The following is a 21,862-nucleotide window of genomic DNA, read 5'->3' as shown; positions in this document are numbered from 1 at the left end:
TTTCCTGTTGGGTTATTTGTGGCTTTCTTATTGATTTGTGGATCTCATTTTGATTATATGTATTATAATATTTTTTTCCTATTCTGTTCTTTAAAAACTACTAATATATTTTTGGATAACCTACTCTCACTTTATGACTTCCTTTTGATTGACAAAGTTGTTAATTTTAATGTTATCAAATGAAACAGTTTTTCTCTTATATTGGTGCTTATTGCAACCTGTTTATGAAGTTTTTCCATACCTTAAGATCATGAATATATTCTCCTATAGTATTTTCTAGAAGCTTTACTATTTTCCCTTTCACAGGTAGATCTAGAATCTACTTGATACCCATGTTTATATAAGTTATTACATAGAGTTCAAGTTTCTTTTTTTTATTTCATAAAGGTATCCAATTATCCCAGCATCATTTATTAAAAAGACTCTTTTTTTCCCACTGGTCTGCTGCACCCCCTAGGTAATAAATCAAGGGTCCAGGTATGTTTAGGTCTGTTTCTGGGCTCCTTCTGTTAAGTTGGTCAATTTGCTTATCTTTATACTAACCCCTCCGCGTCCTAATTACTAATTTATCATAAGTCAATATGTGGTTGAGTAAGTCCTCAATCTGATTCTACTTCTTCCAGAGCATTTTAGTTATTTGGGCACTTTCCATTTCCATATATATTTTATAATCAGCTTGCTAAGTCCCTCTCATTCCCCTAAAAAGAAGCCTATTGTGATTTTGATTGGGATGGCATTGAGTTTATAAGTCAATTCAGGGGAGAATTGACATGTTTAAAATACTGGGTCATCAAATCAGTTCACATGGTATATACTTCCGTTTATTTACCTCTTCTCTCATTTCTCTAAATAATATCTAAAGTGTCATGGACATCTTTCATTAAATTTTTCCCCAGACATTTGAATCTTTATGCTACCATAAATGATATTGTTGTAAATTTTTTTTATTTTCTAACTCTTGCTGGTATACAGAAATAAAATTGGTTTTCCTATTTTGACCATTTATTCAGTCATGCTAAACTCACTAATTCTAATAACTTATCTCTGGATTCTTTTGAGTTGTTAATATACATACATAGTTTTGTATCTCAGTTCCAATCTTAGTATTTTTATTTCAACTTTTTTGCCTTGTTACTCTTGTTAGGAATACCAGGAAAGTATTGAATACAAGTGATGATAGTGGACATCTTCATCTTATTTCTGTTCTCAGAAATGTTTCCACATTTCATTAAGGAAAATATTTACCATAGTTGTAGCTCCTTGAGATAAACAGTGTTAAAATTTTTTGGTCACTCTCCATTGATTTAATGTATGGCTTTCTAAAAATGAAATATTTTACATACTGTTTCCTAGTAAGATTTTTTACCCAATGCGCTGTAAACAGCAAAATCCTATATTTTATATTTTTTTGCTTGGCTTACCTTGGTTTTTTTGCTTTAACTTAAAAAATATTCCCCTGTTAGGCTGGGCACAGTGGCCTGTAATCCCAGCACTTTGGGAGGCTGAGGTGGGAGGATCACCTAAGGTCGGGAGTTCGAGACCAGTCTGGCCAACATGGAGAAACCCCATCTCTATTAAAAATACAAAATTAGCTGGGCGTGGAGGAGCATGCCTGTAATCCCAGCTACTTGGGAGGCTGTGGCAGGAGAATCACTTGAGCCCGGGAGGCGGAGCTTGTAGTGAGCCAAGATCGTGCCATTGCACGCCAGCCTGGGCAACAAGAGCAAAACTCTGTCTCAAAAATAAAAAAAAAAATTCCCTGTTTATTTTTTTAATAATCGTTTTGAGATATAATTCACATATATGATTTAATAATCATTTTATTGAGACACAATTCACATATACGATTCATCCATTTAAAATGTATAATTCAATGGTTATTGGAATATTTACATTTCTGTTTAATCCCCTCAACTAATTTTTAAATCGAATTGTCAACTCGTATATGCCATCCCTCAGGGACTTTGGTTATTGTTGAATTAACTCTGTATATTACATCTTCCCAAACAGCAGAAGCATGGTAGGGTCTTCCACTAATTCTTATCTCCTTTTATTTCCCTCATGATATTTAAATCATTTCCTTTCAATAAATTAAGCTCTTACAGTTTTTGGTTTTATCTGTGAGCATGATTATTTTTATTTAGAACTACATATTACTGTTATATGGTAATACAATTTTGTAAATTTGTTATGTGTAATTAATGTATTACTAACATATTTTTGATTTCCTGGGATTATTTTTCTTAATATATATATTCTAGTTATTCAAAATAGTGACATTTTAAGACTTCCTGTTACAATTACATACCTATTTTTATTCTTGAATCATACAGCCAGCATTTCTACTGCTGAACAAAATGCTTCAAAATATCAATACATATATCTGACTTCTATCTAGAATATATATGTCTGATCAGTAAAAAGACAACCCAATGAGATAAATGTGCAAATGACTTGAGAGACACTTCACAAGTGAAGGTATACAAATGGCCAATGAGCACATGGAAAGTTGTGCATCATTAGTCATCAGGGAAAGAGAAACCAAAACCAGGAGATTCCACTTCACCGCCTCTAGAATGGCTACAGTGAAAATGACTGACACCTCAAATGTTGGCAAGAATGTAGAACAACGGGAAGCCTCCGTTTTGGCTGCAGAGAGTGTAAAATTGCACAACTTTGGAGCACTGTTTGGCAGATTCTTCTCAAGTTAAATATATACCTATCCAATAAACCGACAATCTCAATCCTAGCTATTTGAATCCCTGCCCCAACAAAAACTTGTCCACAACAAGACTTGTTTTAAAAATGTTTTTAGCAGCTTTATTCATAATAGCCCAAAACTGAAAAGAACTCAAATGACCTTCAACAGGAGAATGGAAAATATATTCACACATTGATATATTACTGAACAATAAAAAAGAATAAACTGCTGATTCACATAAAAATATGGATTAACCTAAAAACATTCTTAGGTTAAAAAAAGCCAGTCACAAAGGAATATATACTGTATGATTTCATTTACATGAAGTCCAAAAACAGATCAAACTAGTATATAGTGATAGAAATCAGAATAGTGGTTGGCCATCATGGATGGAGACTGACTGGAAGGGGAGATGAACGAAAATTCTAGGGTGATGGAAATACTCCATATCTTGTTTGGGGTTCGGTTACATGAATGTGTATATTTGTCAAAACTCTAAATTGTACACTTAAGACCTGTGCATTTAACTATAAGTTTTCATGCAATTTTTTTTTTAATTTCAAGAAAAAGAATCTGATTGACCCAATTCGAGTCAGGCATCCTACTCTCTCTGCATAATCAGTTTTTGCCAAAGAATCCAAACAACCAGTACAGATGTGACCCAGAGAAGAGGCACCAGCATGTGCTTGGCTCCCACCCACAAAGTTCCAATATCTCCTATGTGATGTCAGTTTTGGGGACCAAAACCATATTATCTTTTTCTTTTATTTGGACGTGATCTTTTTATGTATGTATGTTTACTGTTATTTTTATTTTTCAGAGACAGGGTCTCGCTTTGTCATCCAGGCTGGAGTGTAGTGGCAGCCTCCTGAGTAGTGTGTCACCATGCCTGGCTAATTTTTTTTTTTTTTTTTTTAGTTTTTTATAGAGACAAGATCTTGCCTATGTTGTCCAGGCTGGTCTCGAATTCCTGGCCTCAAGCAATCCTCCCATCTCAGGCTCCCAAAGTGCAGGGATTACGGGAGTGAGCCATCACACTGGGACTGCTCTTTCTAATACAGAGAAATTGTATTCTTTAGAAGTGAAGGATACTTCCTAGTAATTTGATCAAATAAAAATAATTATAATAAAGAAGGTAAAATCAAGCCCTAATTCCCCATGTAGGGGAATAACGATACCATTTTGGTAAGATTCTTCCAGACACTATGATTAGGATGCTACATAAATCGAACTGTGCTATATACAGTATGCAGAGAAGGACAATTCCTTAGCTTGTCTAAAGTCTGATAGTGTGAAGAATCTGCTGACCTGCCTCTCCAGGCCTGTCTGAGAACAAGTGAAGTCAGAGAGAGATTGCAAGATGGAGAAAGGAGGTACAGTTGGAGAGAGTGGAGGGGGCAGGAGAGACCAGACAGAGCTGAATCTCCCATGAAAACAACTGTGTACATATGATACTAGAAGGGTGAGCTCTGGAATAACTCTCACATGGACCCCAGAAAGAGGAGTACTCAACGCCTGCTGCACAGAAGGCATCAGCAGTAAGTACTGGCTAGAAAAGCAGAGTCCATCAAAGGAGAGGACCATAGTGGTAGCCGGCTGGTAAGCACCACTGTCCCCTTTCCTTCTTTTCTCCCTTCCCAGCTCACTGGAGGAGCTAGGCCTCAGAAAGCTGGGAAGACATGGGGAGAATTCACCACGTTGCCAGTTCACGCCCTCCCTCCAGCCCCAACAGCTGGAGTCGAAGGAAAGGAAGAGCGCACCTGTCTCCTCCCCATTCCAAGTCCCCTTAGTGACTAGCTGGACCTGCTCTGGAGAAGAGCAAAATGAGGTTGGAATTTAAACAATACCACACTTTCTAAAACACAATGACTGGGAAGTTATGTAAGGTACCTGAAACATGAGGGGATGGAAAAGGGATTCAGTAGAGCATAGTGGAAATCAATGATTTAAAAAAACAAAAACAAAAACTGGCTGATGGCTCATACCTGTAATCCAAGCACTTTAGGAGGCTGAGGCAGGCGGATTGCTTGAGCCCAGGAGTTCCAGACCAGCCTGGGCAACATGGCAAAACCCCATCTCTACAAGAAATACAAAAATTATCTGGGTGTGGTGGCACATGCCTGTAGCCCCAGGTACCCGGAAGGCTGAGGTGGGAGGATAGCTTGAGCCTGAGAGGCAGAGGTTGCAGTGAGCTGAGATCATACCACTGCACTCCAGCCTGGGCAACAGAGTGAGACCCTGTATCAAAAAAAAAAAAAATTCCATAGTTAATACCCTTTAAATTTGGACTGCTAAATAAAGCTAAAGCTAAGGAACATTCAAGAATACTTTATTAATTGGAAAAGCATGCTATTCTTAAATGGTAAGTCTTAACCACTGAAAACATGTCCAAATGATCCATAAATTCAAAGTAATCTCATTAAAAATATCAATGGGATAAAATGATTCTAAACTTATCTGCAAGAACAGATCATATGCCCACTAGCATGGCTATAATCAAAAAGTCAGATAGTAATAAAAAGTGCTGGTGAGGATGTGGAGAAATCAGAACTCCAGTGGATTCTCGTGGGAATATAAAATAGTGCACCTGCATTAGAAAAGTTTGGCAGTTCCTCAAATTATTAAACCATACAACCCAGCAATTCCATTCCTGGGTACATACCCAAGAGAAATGAAAATATACATCTACACAAAGACTTACACACAAATGTTCATGACAGTATAATTAAAAATAGCCAAAAAGTGGGAAAAACTCAATTGTTCATCAACTGATGAACAGATAAATAAAATGAGGTATATCCATACAATGGAATATTATTTGGCAATAAAAACAAGGAAGTAGTGATACATGCTACATGTGTGAACCTTGAAAACACTATACCAAGTGAAAGAAATCAGTTACAAAAGACCACATATTGTGTGATTCCATTCTTGTGAAATGTCAGAATAGTTAAATCTATGCAGCCACTAAGTAGAAGAGTGGTTGCCTAGGGCTGGGGGAAAGGGGGTGGGTATGGAGGAGCAACTGTTAGTGGCTGTGGGGTGGTACAGTTAATGTAACTGTTTGGATGATTCTTTTGGGGGTGATGAAATGTTCTAAAATTGAGTGTGGTGATGGTCACACACTCTGAATATACTAAAAAACGCTGCAACATATACTTTTAATGGGAAATAAAAGAGAACAGATGGGCAAAGATGTCTGAGAAAAATAATTTTAATGTAGAAAAATATGGGGGTACTTTTCCTATCAGATGTAAAGTTACAATAATTGTAACTGTATGGTTCTGGCTCAGCAATAAACATAGAACAATTAAACAGACTAGAAAGTCCACAAGTAGTGCTAGCAGGAATAATAATTTCATATTATAATAAAGATCACATCTACGTCACTAAGGGGAAAGAAAGACATCAATAGTGTTGGGACAACCAGCTGGCCATTTTAGGAAAATAAATCAGTTAGATCCATTCATACCATGCACGACATTTTAGATAATTAAAGATTTAAATACAAATATAAAAATCATAAATGTTTCAAAACATTTTTTGAAGAAAATGTGTATAATCTTATAGTAGAAAAGAAGCTATCTAGGCATGTCATAAAATCTAGAAATAAAGAAAAAGATTGATGGGTTGATCCATGTAAATATTTATAACTTCTACATGTCAAAACGTATATAACAAGCTTGGGAAAAATGTCTGTGACACATGTTAAAAATTAATAACTTTATAAGGAGAACATACTAATTTAATAAAAGGCTTCCTCCAAATAAAAATGGTCTGAGGTAAAATATGAAAAAGCAAACTGCAAATGACTGATAAGCATATGAAACAAAAGTACAATCACTTTAGCAACAAAATAATTCTAATTAAGGCTGAGCGCGTTGGTTCACACCTGTAGTCTCAGTACTTGGGGAGGTTGAGGCAGGCAGATCGCTTGAGGCCAGGAGTTCAAGACTAGCCTGGCCAACATGGCCAAATCCTGTCTCTACTAAAAATACAAAACCAGCTGGGTATCGTGGTGTCCGCCTGTAATCCCAGCTACTCAGGAGGCTGAGGCAGGAGAATCGCTTGAACCAGAGAGGCAGATGTTGCAGTGAGCCAAGATCGCACCACTGCACTCCAGCCTGGGTGACAGAGTGAAACTGTGTCTCAAAAAAAAAAAAAAGAAAAACTCCAATTAAAACAGACAACCTCTTTTAAACCTAACAATCAGTCTTTTACTTATGCAATTCAGTTTAGAGAGAGTGTGGGAAACCTCCCGATAGGAATATATTTCAGGATAACCTTTCTGAGAACATTTTAAAAGTAGGATTCGAAAGCACACACAGACGATGGAATCCTGTGTAGTTGATATGATTTAATCTATGCTGATTGATTTGGAAACAGGTATATGGCAAATTGTGGAGTAAAAAAAAGTACACACTACATATTGGCCTATATGGAATGGTCCCATTTATGTAAAATTGTGTGTGTGCATGCACTTATCTGTCTTCTATCAGGGTATCTGGAAAATGTTCAACAAAATAGTAACAATGGTTATCTGTTTTGTTTTGTTTTTTCAGAGACAGGGTCTTGCTCTATTGCCCAGGCTGGAGTACAGTGGTGCAATCATAGCTCATGGTAGCCTCTAACTCCTGGGCTCATGCCACGCAATCCTCCCGCCTCAGCCTCCTGAGTAGCTGGGACCATAGGCATGTACAACCTTGCTTGGCTATGGTTATCTGTTGATACTGGAATTTCTGCTTTTTTCCTGGTACAGATACATACACACAAGTACTTTGACCCCAAAATTCTATTTTCTTAGAATAAATTCCCAGAAGGAATGAAAGATGTGTGCAAAGACTATCTATGAGAATGTGGGCCAGACGTGGGAGTCTATACCTGTAATCCCAGCACTTTGGGAGGCTGAGACAAAGGGGATCACTTGAAGCCAGGAGTTTCAACCAGCCTGGGCAACATGGCAAAACCATGTCTCTACAAAAAATACAAAAAGTATCCAGGTGTGGAGGCACATGCCTGTAGTCCCAGCTACTCATAGGAGGCTGAGGAGGGAGGATCACTTGAGCCCAGGGAGGTTGAGGCTGCAGTGAGCCATGATCACACTACTGTACTCCAACCTGGTTAACAGAGTGTCTCTAAAAATAAAATAAAATAAGATGTAGATACATGCAAGAGGCTGAGGTGATAGATCACTTGAGCCCAGGAGTTTGAGTCCAACCTGGGCAACATTGAAAGACCCTAAATAAATACACATATTTTTTATTATATAGTCCTAGCTACTTGGGAGACAGAGGCAGGAGAATGGCGTGAACCCGGGAGGCAGAGCTTGCAGTGAGCTGAGATCGTGCCACTGCACTCCAGCCTGGGGGACAGAGTGAGACTCCATCTCAAAAAAAAAAAAAATTAAAAGAACATTTTCCTTTAAACAAAAATGCATGTTCCTTGTGTTTGTTTGTTTTGTTTTGTTTTTTGCCTTTTTTGAGAGAGAGTCTTGCTCTGTCACCCAGGCTGGAGTCCACTGGTGTGATCTCAGTTCATTGCTGTTATATGACTAGTGGCATCTTCATTTGAGGATGGAAACTTCCCCAACTTCTTAATTTCAAAAATTTCAGAGCCAAAGTTGAGAGAATAATGTAATGGGCACATTTATACCTTTCATCTTCATTAACCAAATATCATTGTTTTGGCACACTTGCTTTCTCTCTTGTGGCTTACTCTCCATCCCTTTTTTCAACAAAGCACTTGAAAGTAATTTGCAGACATCATGAAATGTAAATACTCAGTGTGTGTCTCTTTCTTCAGAATAAGGACATTCCCCTACACAATCACAACTCCAAATATGGCTGATTTTATCTGTTATCTTCATTACCACAAATTGTCATGTTGTGCTATAATAATTGATTTACTTCTCCCCTGCTCTGTGAGCTCCTAGAGGCAGGGCTGAAATCTAATTTGACATTGTGTTTCTACTGCATATTGCAGCACCCAGCTTACTGTATGGGTCTGTTACCAAGAATGTCTAAGTCAAGAAATTGAAGATTGTTTCCTTAAGATTCTGCATCCTAATGTAGAATCTTTCCTATTAGAGTGTAAGTAAATTCTTTTGGTATGTTATTTAAGAATATTTGTGAATAGGCTTAATTAAACACAATGTTAAGAAATTATAAACTTAAGACCAGGCACAGTGGCTCACGCCTGTAATCCCAGCACTCTGGGAGGCCGAGGCGGGCAGATCACTTGAGGTCAGGAGTTCGAGACCAGCCTGGTCAACATGGTGAAACCTCATCTCTACTAAAAATACAAAAGTTAGCCGGGTGTGGTGGTACACACCTGTAATCCCAGCTACTTGGGAGGCTAAGGCAGGAGAATTGCTTGAACCTGGGAGGTAGAGCTTGCAGTGAAGCAGACGGGTTACCTTTAGCAAATGAATGCCTTAAGTGGGTAGAATTCACTTCTTAATAACAAACCAGGTTCAAGACCTCCAAAGACATAATGACAATTAATTGGCAAACCTCATCCCCTCTCACACATTTCTCCCCTGTTGACATTCAATCAGGGGCCAGAATTAAACTACTGAGAAAGATGAACACTTTATTATAATTGTTCTATGATTCATGACCTGTGTTCCAACACCTAGAAACATAGGGATGGTTAGTTTTTCTGTCTCATTCTATATTGTTCTGAGAAATTACAGATATTTTCTTCTAAGAAAGGCATGATCAACTATTCAAGTTTTGCTGAATCTAAGGTAATATCAGAATACTCTTAAACAACTTACGGCCTCAGATCCCAGTAGTTTAGAATTCTAGGGATGATGAAAATTTATAATCACTGTGAGAATGTTATCCTATCAAAACTTTGTAGAAACATCTATGCTTTTGCATAACAGCGTAAAAGACCTCTTCTGATGAAAGAGAGGGAGGGAGGGACGGAGGGAGGGAAGGTGGGACAGAGAGAGAAAGAAAGAGGAAGGAAGGAAGGAAAGGAAGGAAGGAAGGGAAGGAGGGAGGGAGGGAATTAGGGAGTTGGGGTAACCAGGTAATTTAGGCCAATGGATTCAACTGTGCCTTAAGCTGGTACTACCCTCATTTATGTGAGTCAATCAAGTCCCCCTTTTTTGCTCAAGCTACTCTGAGTTGGGTTTTTATCACTTGCAACCAAGAGTCATGACTAACAAACCCATCCTACTGTTACCTCTTTTGCCTTGGCTCTGTATTCCACAGATTTAATCTTGGCGCTGATATAATTTTGTTTAAATATTTCTTCACCAGCTTGCTTGTGAACTTACAGAAGGCAGACCTTCGTGTCTTTGTATTCCCAGTGCCTGGCACATGGTAGACATTCAGCAAACGTCCGTAGGGTGGATCATGCACCCAATGTTGTCAACTCATTTGATATCAGACCCCCTTTCCCCCCGCAAAAAAAAAAAAAAAAAAAAGATGTAAAATGAGACTTAGCACAGACCTTACTAGTGGGGAGAAAGGTGAATGCCTCTAATGCTGTTAGAAAAAGGATACCTTTGGGGAAACTAAGTGACTAACAAGTAAAAATGGTTCTCTGAAAATAAGAGAGCTGTCCCTGCAAGCTGAACTATCAGGAGATGAAGAATGAAGTCTCCCTAAAATGCCCACCATGAGACTGCCAGATATGGGACTGCTGGATGACATTCTTTGGCTATGCCACTGAGTTTTATGAAAACATAACAGAGTAGATTAAAGACACGTACTTGTCATCTCAGGTAAGGAATACACACAGGAGGTGTCTTAGTCCGTTCTGGGTGCTGTAACAAAGTAACAAACTGGGCAATTTACAAGTAACGGAAACTTATTGTTCACAGTTTGAAGGCTGGGATGATCAAGGTGCCAGAAGATTGAGAGTCTAGTGAGGACCTGCTCTCTGCTTCAAAGATGACACCTTCTGGCTGTATCCTCACATGTGACAAAATGGGACAAAGAAGCTCCCTTGGGCCACTTCTGTAAGGGCACTGATCCCATTCACAAGGGCAGAGCCCTCGTGACCTAATCACCTCCCAGATGCCCCACTTCTGAATGCCATCAGAGATGAGGTTTCAACGTAAGAATTCTGGGGTGACACATTCAGACCACAGCAGGAGCAATGGGCTGATCCTGATCCCAATTAAATAGCTCATAACTTCTGCAGATAGCTCAGATTCCTCAAGACTGGAGGAAACAGTCCAACCTAAATAAGGGCTCCTGGAAATATGTGTTAATTCATGAAATACATACCAACAACTGTGAAGAGATGTTGGTGTGATCTGTTGTCTCACCTGAAATGGTTTAAAGATTTCTTCCCAGCAGGATGTGAAGAGCCATCTATTCCTGGGGATTATGTTCTGGTTGATGTAGGGATTAGGTCCCCACTTGAGGTCAAAGTGGGGAAGGGCCCACTTACGAGAACAGCTCTCTTGGTTGGCCTATATTGACTGGGCAGATTTTATATCAGAATTCCAAATATCTGCCTAGTGTGGTTATAGTTAAGAGAGCACAGATTGGAAGGCATCAACTACAGGCTCAAGTTTAATCACCCATTCAATGAATCATTGAAGGGAGCCAAGATTTTGTTTGAATTCCAGTCTCTGGAGACAAAATGGGGTCAATTCTTTCTGTACCCACCTTATTAGCTGCCAGACAAAACTTGGGTAATCATTTGCTCTAATTCCCTTATCTTCCCCACAAAGAAACTCATCAGTTAAAGCCTTGTTCTTACCTTTCTTGGTCACAGAACCCTCTGACGATTTGTTGAAAGCTATAGATCCTTCTCCACAGAAACATGCATTAAGGCATTTTTGCACATTATTTTTGAAAGAATCACAAAACTCTTGTGGTTCATTCTTAGGGAAGCCAAGTTAAAAAACAATTACCACCTCTGAACCAAAGGAATTTTTAAAAACATACACAGAGTAAAATAAGCTTGTTCATATCATCATAAATTTATTTTCAGACAATATGATAATATATTAACACTTGGCATACTCTGAACTTACAGAATAAGTACCACTTCATACTTCTTCATTAATGACTACCATTTTACATGAGCTTCTACCATCACAATGAGAGAACCGATTGCTACATGTTTGCTGGTAAATACATTCAGTAAGGCACTCAAATCCTAGACATGAACTAACCACAGAACGCTCTTCCCCGCTTTAATAAATTGAAACATGATCTCATTTCCTTCATTTTCAAAGCTTTTTATAGAAAGACATGCTTGTTTTGAACTTGTCTAAACATAGGTTTATATAAACTAATCCATTATCATGTATAGTTATAACCAAGGAAATGATTTCACATTGACGGTTTTTTAGGTAGGGATAAGCAAAAGCACTACAGCAGTTTCTGAGGGACTGTTTTCCATGTAGTTCCCCATACTTAGTACAATGCCTGGAAGGCAGCAGGGACTAAACACAGTGAACAAATGGGCAAACCTTTAATTCCCAGGGATCGGCTACATATTGCCTTGACTGGTAGATCATTTCTCCAGAAGAAAGGAAGAAACAAAAAAACAAAAACAATCTTTTTAAACCTCACAGGATTTTCTTAGAAAAAAGTTTTAATTTATATATCTACTGCAATTCTCTTCGTAAAATATATTTAATAAAAAATCCAAAGCAAAAGTCCTGTCATTCATTTATTTCAAAAGACAAATCATTTCAGTACTTCTTCCTTGAAATGTCTGCAATTTCTTCCTCCGGCCTCAGAGAAGGGCATCGGCTCCATGCTTTACAATGTCAGGATAAAAATCCAGGAGGGAGAAATCTTGTTGTAATGGATAGCTGTTTTCATCTGACACAAAAAGGCTCTGAATCTTCAATACACAAGGTTCTGCACTGACTGCCAACAAGGAGTGGAACAGGTCTGCCACGACCATCCCATAGGTGATCTCTGAGGAAGGAACTGCAGAAGATGAAAGCAAAGAGCTCTCAAGATCGCTGCTAGCTTGACAGGAGCAAACACACTGAGGGGTTTCATTGTTTCTCTTGGTTCCTCAAGTTTCAAATCCATTTTAAATTTCTCTTCATGGCCAGTAGCGGTGGCTCACACCTGTAATCCTAGCACTTTGGGAAGCAGACATGGCAGGATCACTTGAGGTCAGGAGTTCGACACATGCCTGGCCAACACAGTAAAACCCTGTCTCTACTAAAAATACAAAAATTAGCCGGGAGTGGTGGCACATGCCTGTAATCCCAGCTACTCAGGAGGCTGAGGCAGGACATTTGTTTGAACCTGGGAGGTAGAGGTTGCAGTGAGCCAAGATTGTGCCACTGCACTCCAGCCTGGGCAACAGAACAAGACTCTGTCTCTAAATAAATAAATAAGTAAACTACTCTTCCTACACCTTCTCTTTCTAGTTACAAGCTATTGAGGCACTCCAGAGTGACAGCATGTGATCCCGCTGACACAAGAAACAGGCCCAGATAACACACCGTTCAGACGTCACGACAGTAGTTCTGGTTATGCTACAGTACATCAGAAGAGTGCTCTTATCCAGTTCACAGTTCTGATCAAGTTACTTATGCATACATTTATTTTTTATATAAAAGAATCTTGAATTGGTCACTTAAGAAATATTGAATCTCAATAATAAAAAATACTAAAATTATAGCTAAATGTGTTATTTTATTTTGCATTTGTCCTATACTCTTCCTCTCACTTTTTTAGGACATCTAATCAAGACACTTGGTAGGTTTGTTCAACACCAGAATGACAAAGCACCATCGACCATGCTCAGACCATACTAACCCCCTGACAATTATCACAGTCTTTCTTGAATGGGGGCTACAGAGTCCTGGAGGACCAATGACATATTTTGGGGGGTATGATAATTCTCTACAATAACTTTTAAATTTGTATTTTCACTGTGATAAACTAAAAAATAACCAATATTAATAATAATCTGGATGGTCTGATGATCACTTTATAACCAATGACATTTTCACTTATGATCACAATCTATAATGCCAAGAAGTACAACTTTAATTGTCTCAAGAATGTACAAAACACTGAAGTATATGTGATATGAGAATAATGCTTCTCTAAGAGATAAAGACTAATTTACATTATGCAAAGAAGAAGAGAGAGGCCGGACACGGCGGCTCACGCCTGTAATCCCAGCACTTTGGGAGGCTGAGGCAGGCGGATCACCTGAGGTTGGGAGTTTGAGACCAGCCTGACTAACATGGAGAAACCACGTCTCTACTAAACATACAAAATTAGCCAGGCATGGTGGTGCATGCCTGTAATCCCAGCTACTTGGGAAACTGAGGCAGGAGACTTGTTTGAACCCAGGAGGCAGAGGTTACGGTGAACCGAGATTGTGCCGTAGCACTCCAGCCTAGGCAACAAGAGTGAAACTCCGTCTCAAACAAACAAAAAAAAGAAGAGGTAACACTGAAAATATATAAGTATCATTAATAAAAGGAATGAAAATAGTCAAAAGAATAAAAATGAAATAAAGAAAATGGGGGAAAAAAGAAGAGAGGCTTCTAATTAGGATGTAGAAAGCTGGAAAGAGTGGGGCTCCCACCCTAACAGTTACTGGAAAAAGCTGAATAAATATAAAATCATCATTTTCTTGAATACACATGAGAACCAAGGTTGTAAAACAGCAAAAAAGACTGAAACATAAGGAGACAGGTGCCTCCAGGGAGATGGAACAGGAGCACAGGTTCCCTTGGGGCAGGCCTCGGGAAGAAGACAAGTCCTCCATATAGGCAGGAAAGAAGAATGTGATTTTTATTAATAAATTAATTGCAAAAAGCCAATGAATTGCCAGTGTCACCAACATAAGGAACGTCTGCATCCTCACAGGCTCCTCCACATGGTAAGTCTCACCTCCACCAGGTGCTCACAAGACTGGGGGCAGGGCAAGACATCAAAGAAAGCTTCCAACTACAAAACACAAAGCACTATCTGGCCTCCCTTTTAAGGAACAAAAGCCTTCAACTGCTGGAAGAAGGACACCAAATCCTGTTGCCCCAGGGTACAGGTGAGGAACCAGCACAGATGCGGGAAAGAAAAAAGAAAAAAAAAATCCCTCCATCCTGAGGGAGGACTGAAAAACCAGCCTGGGTCAAGACCATTAGTGGTCCCCTACTGCTGGGGCAGGGCCAGGACCACACAAGACCCACCAAAGACACAAGACAGAGCTCGGCTGCCACTGGCACAGCCACATAAGGGACAGGGCTACCAAGAAAGCACCATATGCAAGATCCTGTATAAGACTGGGGCTGGACCAGAATCAAAGAGGAACAATCGTGCTCCTGCCCACCAGGTTAGGATGCACCAAGTAACAATCAACAAAAGTTTGTGCAACTTGGGGAGGTGCAAGAACATGGAGAGAAACTTTCTCTGAGGCCCAAGTGCAGAGTGGAGGGCTAAGTTGATGGTGGAGCAGGAATACTGGGGAACCACCTCCCACCATAAGCACAAGATAATTCGAAACCAGTGGTGACCTGAAGGTAACCAGAGAAACAACAAAACCTGAATCCAACTCAACATATGACAAGACTGACCATCCTGCTCACCCCTCACCTCCAGTAAAGGACCAAAAGAGGCATGCCTATTTCCAGGTACAAATACTATTTACCTCAGTTTGTATTGTTCTACTTAATATATGCAATGTTCAGCATTCAACCAAAAATTACTAGATACCCCCAACTAAAAAAGAACACAAAAAACAATCTGCTATTAAAAGATAAAGCAATCACAGAACCAGATTAGCTCATCAGCTTAGAGGATCTGAGGCTAATGAGAACAGGAATGGAGTTTGAATACCTGACAGATATATTGTCTTTGCTTTATTCTTAGCCACTGATGACTAAGACATCACGGTTGAAGATCTTGCAAATCCATGCCAGTGGACTATCTTCATATATATTGTGTCACACACTCACTGACTTCACTCTTATAAAACTAGAGTTAAGTAAAATAGTTTTTGCTTACCAACTGGAAATTAGGTTAAGAAGAAATTAGGTGCCTCCCACCATTCATGTACTAACAGGTGTAAAGCAAGTCAACCTTCTAACTTACATAGGCTTATATTTCACTTAAGCTAAATTATCCTTCTGCTTTTATATGGACAGAAAAGCTCTTAATTTAAAGTACAGTGCTCTTTCTGTTCTGAAATACCATTTATACTCCTGAGTATAACAACTGCTTGATGGCACACTGATATATTACCTATCACTCTGTTGAGGCAGTCTGCAGAAATGTTGAGAAGAATCTTCTCTATCAGCTTTGATTCTACACGGATGCAAACATCATGTCTTCCATCAACTACAGTCATTAAGGCTGGCCTACAAAAGAGTAAACAACACACAACCTTCAAAAAGATTTTCAAATAAAAGAAATGCTTAAATGAAAAATAATTCCAAAAAGCACTTGGTTTTTATGCAGGATTAATTTTAATTCCTAAAACAACTCTAGGATGTTCTGTGACATCCTAGAAACAAAAAAAGGTTTTTTTTTTCCCCAAGCGCTTCAAATGATAAATTAATACATTTTATCTATTCTATATCCATTTTTAAATTTCAGATACTAATATAAAATATATTAAACTGTTTTATAAATTATTTTTAGAAATGAAATTAAAAATAATAATCACATATTTCACAATCACAATTTCAATTTTTTTCTTTCAACTGAATTCTTCCCTATCAGAAATAAACTGTTTTGCATATCAATAAACAGGGAACTGGATTAACAATTTTCAGTGCATCCTACACCTTAATGCTATGTGGCTGATAAAAAGAATGAAGAATATTTACAAGTGCTATTAGGGAAGGAGCACCAGGATAGACTCTAAGGAACAACAATATGAACAATATTCTTCTGTCCACAAGCTTCTAAAGAAAGGGATACACATGTGCTGGGATGAACATAACAAATCACTGGAAGGACATACAAAAAACCTTCTCACCAGCATGGAAGCAGCACTGGTGGGAGAGGGTTGGATGGTGAAGGAGACTTTTACTCTCTGTTTTGTAACCTCCTATGTAGTGTGCATTTTAACCATGGCCTGTGGTACCTATTTTATAACTACGTTAATTTTTTAAAAATAAATTGAGAATAGAATTCAGAAACAGGCTCATTAGTGGGGGAATTTAATATAACAGAGCTAAAACATAACTACTGATTTTCTCCCTAAAAACCCACATCCCCCTTTATTCACATGATGACTCTGCGTTCCTTCCTCTTTTCACTCTACACTCTTTCCTCAGCCTCTGTCCCTCCATTATTTATTTCAGCAAATACAAACTGAGCATCTATCATGGACTGTGGTAAGTGCTGGGTACCCACTAGTGAACAAGACAAATCTGGTTCCTTCACTCAGGAACATAAAACCGTAGTGGGATAGGAAGAAATTAAACAAGCGTGGTGACTCATGCCTGTAATCCCAGTGCTTTGGGATGCCAAGGTGAGGAGGACTGCTTGAGGCCAGGAGTTTGAGACCAGCCTGGGCAACACAAGACCTCACCTCTACAAAAAGAAAAAAAAAAAGAAAATAAGCTTTTCAACAGTGGTGCCAAGACGACTAAACAGAGATGGAATAGGCTTTTCAAAAATTCATGCTGTGACAACTAGACACCCACATGCAAAAGAATAAAATTAGACCCCTTCCTTATCCCATACACAAAATTTAACTCAAAGTAGATAATAAACCTAAATATAAGAGCTAAAACTACTAAACTCTTAGAAGAAAATATGGGAGCCAATCTCCATAACCCTGGCTTAGAAATGACACCTTTCTCAGATATGACCCAAAAGCACATGCAACAAAAAGGAAAACAGAATAAGAAGTACTGGCAAGGATATGGGGAAATTACAACTTCAGATTGCTGGTGAGAATGTAAAATCGTGCAGCAATTTTGGAGAACAGTCTGGCAGTTCCTCAAAAGGTTAAATAGACAGTTACCATATGACCCAGCAATTCACCACTCCTAGATATATACCCAAGAGAAATGAACACACATATCCACGCAAAAACTTGTACACAAATGTTCACAGCAGCATCATTCATAATAGCCAAAGAGTAGGAACAATCCAATTGTCCATCAACTGATGAACGGATAAACAAAATGTGGTATATGCATACAATGCAATATTATTTTGCAATAAAAAGGAATGAAGTACTGATACATGCTACAACATGGATGGAACTTGAAAACATCATGCTAAATGAAGCCAGTCACAAAAGATCACATATTATATAATATTTATATAAAATATCTAGAACAGGCAAATCTATAGAGACAGAAAGCAGATTCGTAGTTGCCATGGGTTGAGGGGCATGGGGAGGAGAGTGACTGCTAATGAGTATGAGGCTTTGTATAGGGCTGGGTGATGAAAATGTCCTAACTGGTTGTGGTGATAGTTACACAGCCCTGGGAATATACTAAAGCCATTGAACTGTACATTTCAGAAGATTAATTTGCTGTATATGAATTTTACTTCAGTAAAAATGTTTTTTTAGAAAAGACAGTATGCAACTACAAATTACAATAAGCACACCCAGGCTACTATAACAGAAAATAAAGAAGGGTGGTTAGGAAAGGCCTCTCTGATAAAGCAGCATTTAATCTAAGACATAAAGAAACCAGCCTTGTGGAGTCAGACTGAGGGAAGAAATTCGAGAACATCCTAAGGAGAAAAATCAAAATGTCTGAAGAACTGAAAGAAGGCCACGTGGCTAGAGTGCTGGATGACAGGGGAGTGGCAGCAGATGAGACTGCAGAGGCAACAAGCATAAGGAGACGACTGATGGGTGAAGCAAGGGGTAATCACGCTGCCAACAGGTGGAGAATAAAGGGGAGGAGGCAAGGCCAGCAGGAGCTCCACCAAGAGACTGCTGGTGTGCTGGTTTGTGCAACAGGTAGTAGTGACTTAGATGAGGCCTGAGTGATTCCAGACGAGCAGGCACTGACTTTCCATTTTGGTTTCACAGTAACTGAGGTTCAGCTAGGGGAAGGTAAACAGGGATGCCACATGCCCGCAGTGTGTGGGATATGGTACATAATGAGAAACTGTCCTGCGTAAAATGTCAACAACGCCCCTGCTGAGATACACTGGACTAAGATGTTAGCAGTGGAGATGGAAAAAAGTGGATGAATTTGTGATGTAGTTCTGAATGAAAATTCCTAGGACTTGCTAATAGATTAGATAGGGGAGGTAGGGAAGAGAAAATGATTCAACGATTGTGCCCAGGTTTCCAGCTTAAATAATTGGGTAGATGGTGTGTCATTTTCCAGAAAGTATAAAAATGAAGAGAACTAGATTTGAGTATGGTTAGGAAAAACAACAGTCTATTGTGGGTATGTTTAAATGTGAGATGGACGTCAAGCAAAGGATTTGATACTAACTACTGGAGCCTGGAGGAGAAAATCAGGGTGAAGATGTAAGTACAAATATGAAAACAGCTATGATCATCCAGGCAGAATGTACAGAAAGAATAAGAGGAAGGACACAGACGAGAGCTCAAGATTAACCCCAGCATTTAAAGAGGGGGTAGAAGAGGCTGAGAAGGAAGGGCCTGAGAGACAGGTTAGAAAGCCAGGAGGAGGCTATTTCAAGAAGGAGGAAGTAGCCTGACATGCCGAATATAACTGAGAGCAGTTAGAGCGAGGAAAGAAGTATCCATGCCTCAGGCAACATCAAAAGTGTAACTCTGACAAAAGCAGCTTCTGCAGCATGGTGGGAGTAGAATGGAATAACTGGAGTGAAACTGAAGACATAATGGGGAGAGAGAATATATTTACAACTCTTTAACAAAGTTTGGCTGGGTATAAAACAGAATAGAAAAACGAAGGGATAAGAGGGAGATGTAACGTTAGTGGATGATTTTGTTTGTTTTTTTAATACGAGAAATACAGGAGTGTGTTTATAGGCTGGTAAGAGTAATTCATTAGGAGAGGTAATAACTGAAGATTAAGAAGGAAAAACAAAACAGAGTGCGGAAACCAAGGAAGAGTTCAATCACCACATATAACCTCATAAGCCTAGCCCAGAATTATCTTGCAAATTGCATTTCTGTACATCTAACCACTTTCCAACTTGCTACCTCTCAGGAACTCAAGCTCAATACGATCAACATTTTCCCAAGGTTACTTGTTTTAATAAATAATCTTATTGTTCACCCAACTGTCAATGATGTGTAATGTACCTGTGCTCTCTCTTTACCTACCAATCACTACATCTTGCAAACTATTTTCCAACCATTCTCAAATCTGTCCACTTCTTTTCATTCCCACCACCTCCTCTCTAGTCAAGCCACCATCATCTCTCCTCCAAAATAAGGCAACAGCCTCTTACCTCTTCTCTGCACTAGCTTCATTCTAATCCACTCTCCAATGTGCAGCTAAACTCACTTCTGATGAACAGAATTTGGTGGAAGTAATGCCACATGATTTCTGAGTCTAGGTCACAAAAAGGCTGGCTTCTACCTGGAACTCTCTTTCTTGCCTTTCCTGCTCTGGGGAAATGAGCTGCCACTTTGTGAGAACATTCAGGAAGCCTGTGGAGACCCAAGTGAAGAGGAACTCAACTTGCCAGCCATATGAATGAGCCACTTTGGAAATGAATCCTCCAACTCCAGTCAAGCCTTCAGATGACTGCAGCCCCGGCCTGCACCTTGGCTACAACCTCTTGAGACACCCAAACGTTTCCTAGTGCTGCCTAAATAGGAGCCTTAATTGTGGTTTGACCTGCTGGGTTTTCCGGTTTCTAGTACAGAAAAATAAATGTATTTCTTGTATTCCAAAACTGTAAATCTGAATATTCTGTAGAAACATTGTTAAAAATGGTATTTGAGTTTTATGATATCTTGAAGAGCAGGAATTATGCTATCTACATGTAAATTTAATAAATGTCTGTGGCCTCGTATGAGACTCCAACGCAATATCTAATGTTGCTTCCATTGGAAAATCAGCTCCAAGTTACAACCAATGTAAAATATGACCAACCTACTCACAGTTTGGGACTGGTATGTCACACAAATGTTCGTTAAATGTTCTTTTTTTTTTTTTTTTTGAGACGGAGTGTCGCTCTGTCGCCCAGGCTGGAGTGCAGTGGTGTGATCGTGGCTCATGGCAAGCTCCACCTCCTAGGTTCATGCCATTCTCCTGCCTCAGCCTCTTGAGTAACTGGGACTACAGGTGCCCACCACCAAGCCCGGCTAAATTTTTTGTATTTTTAGTAGAGACAGGGTTTCCCGTATTAGCCAGGATGGTCTCGATCTCCTGACCTCGTGATCCCGTTGCCTTGGCCTCCCGGAGTGCTGGGATTACAGGCGTGAGCCACCGCGCCCAGCCGATTAAGTGTTTCTTAAACGGACTACCAAGCTTCTTGGGCACAAAAAGTCTACTTAGATCAACCAGTATAACATCCACAGTACATATGTGATATGTGAACATACGTGGATTCCTAATAAATATTTGACTGAGTCTTAATAAATAATCATTGAGAATTTTCTCTTACTCAGTTTGCTGATTGATTCATGTAGATGATTTTGGAGTCACATACTTGATACCTTGAAGGCAGTTTGTTAATTTCAATATTTTCTTTTCAAGGAAACCACATAATCTGGACTAAACAATTTAAAGGCTTTTAGGCTGGGCGTGGTGGCTCATGCCTGTAATTCCAGCACTTTGGGAGGGCAAGGCAGGTGGATTACCTGAGGTCGGGAGTTCAAGACCAGCCTGACCAACATGGAGAAACCCTGTCTCTATAAAAATACAAAATTAGCTGGGTGTGGTGGCACATGCCTGTAATCCCAGCTACTCAGGAGGCTGAGACAGAAGAACCTGGCAGACAGAAGTTGCAGTGAGCTGAGATCATACCACTGCACTCCAGCCTGGGCAACAACAGCAAAACTCTGTTTCAAAAAAAAAAAATTAAAAAATTTAAAAAAGGCTTTTAAATAAATAAAAAATAATAATTATTGCCTTAACATGACCATTCAACATTCCAGCAAGACAACAAACTAGCACTACATCTTTAATGTGGTATAGTTTAGGAAGAGATCTTACATACCTCATACTAGTTATGCCATAATCAGGTGATACCGATCTGTGAAGTCCTTCTCTTGAACAGTCATTTTGTAAACTAAAGAATCAAAGGCCCTTCTCCCCATAAGGAATAGTACTGA

The 21,862-nt window shown here is 39.2% G+C and overlaps 1 protein-coding gene across 6 annotated transcripts in view; it reads right to left on the bottom strand.

Moving 5' to 3' along the window:
• Window positions 1-11,627: 11,627 nt before the first annotated feature.
• SHLD2 (shieldin complex subunit 2) overlaps window positions 11,628-21,862 on the bottom strand; it is an 88,056-nt gene continuing 77,821 nt past the window's right edge. For 5 of the 6 annotated variants that reach the window (XM_071069879.1, XM_071069880.1, XM_071069878.1 and 2 more), the window contains 2 exons: window positions 15,901-16,016; window positions 11,628-12,615 (listed from right to left, as the gene is read on the bottom strand). In XM_071069879.1, coding sequence (XP_070925980.1) covers window positions 12,416-12,615; window positions 15,901-16,016 — 316 coding nt within the window. In that variant the 3' untranslated portion in view covers window positions 11,628-12,415. The remainder of the gene's footprint in view (window positions 12,616-15,900; window positions 16,017-21,862) is intronic. The other variant, XR_011607882.1, reaches the window with a different exon arrangement.

Source organism: Macaca nemestrina, chromosome 9 (genome assembly GCF_043159975.1).
Source record: "Macaca nemestrina isolate mMacNem1 chromosome 9, mMacNem.hap1, whole genome shotgun sequence".
Lineage (NCBI taxonomy): Eukaryota > Metazoa > Chordata > Mammalia > Primates > Cercopithecidae > Macaca > Macaca nemestrina.
Note: the sequence above shows the minus strand (reverse complement) of the source record. Positions and strands in the feature narration are given on the sequence as shown.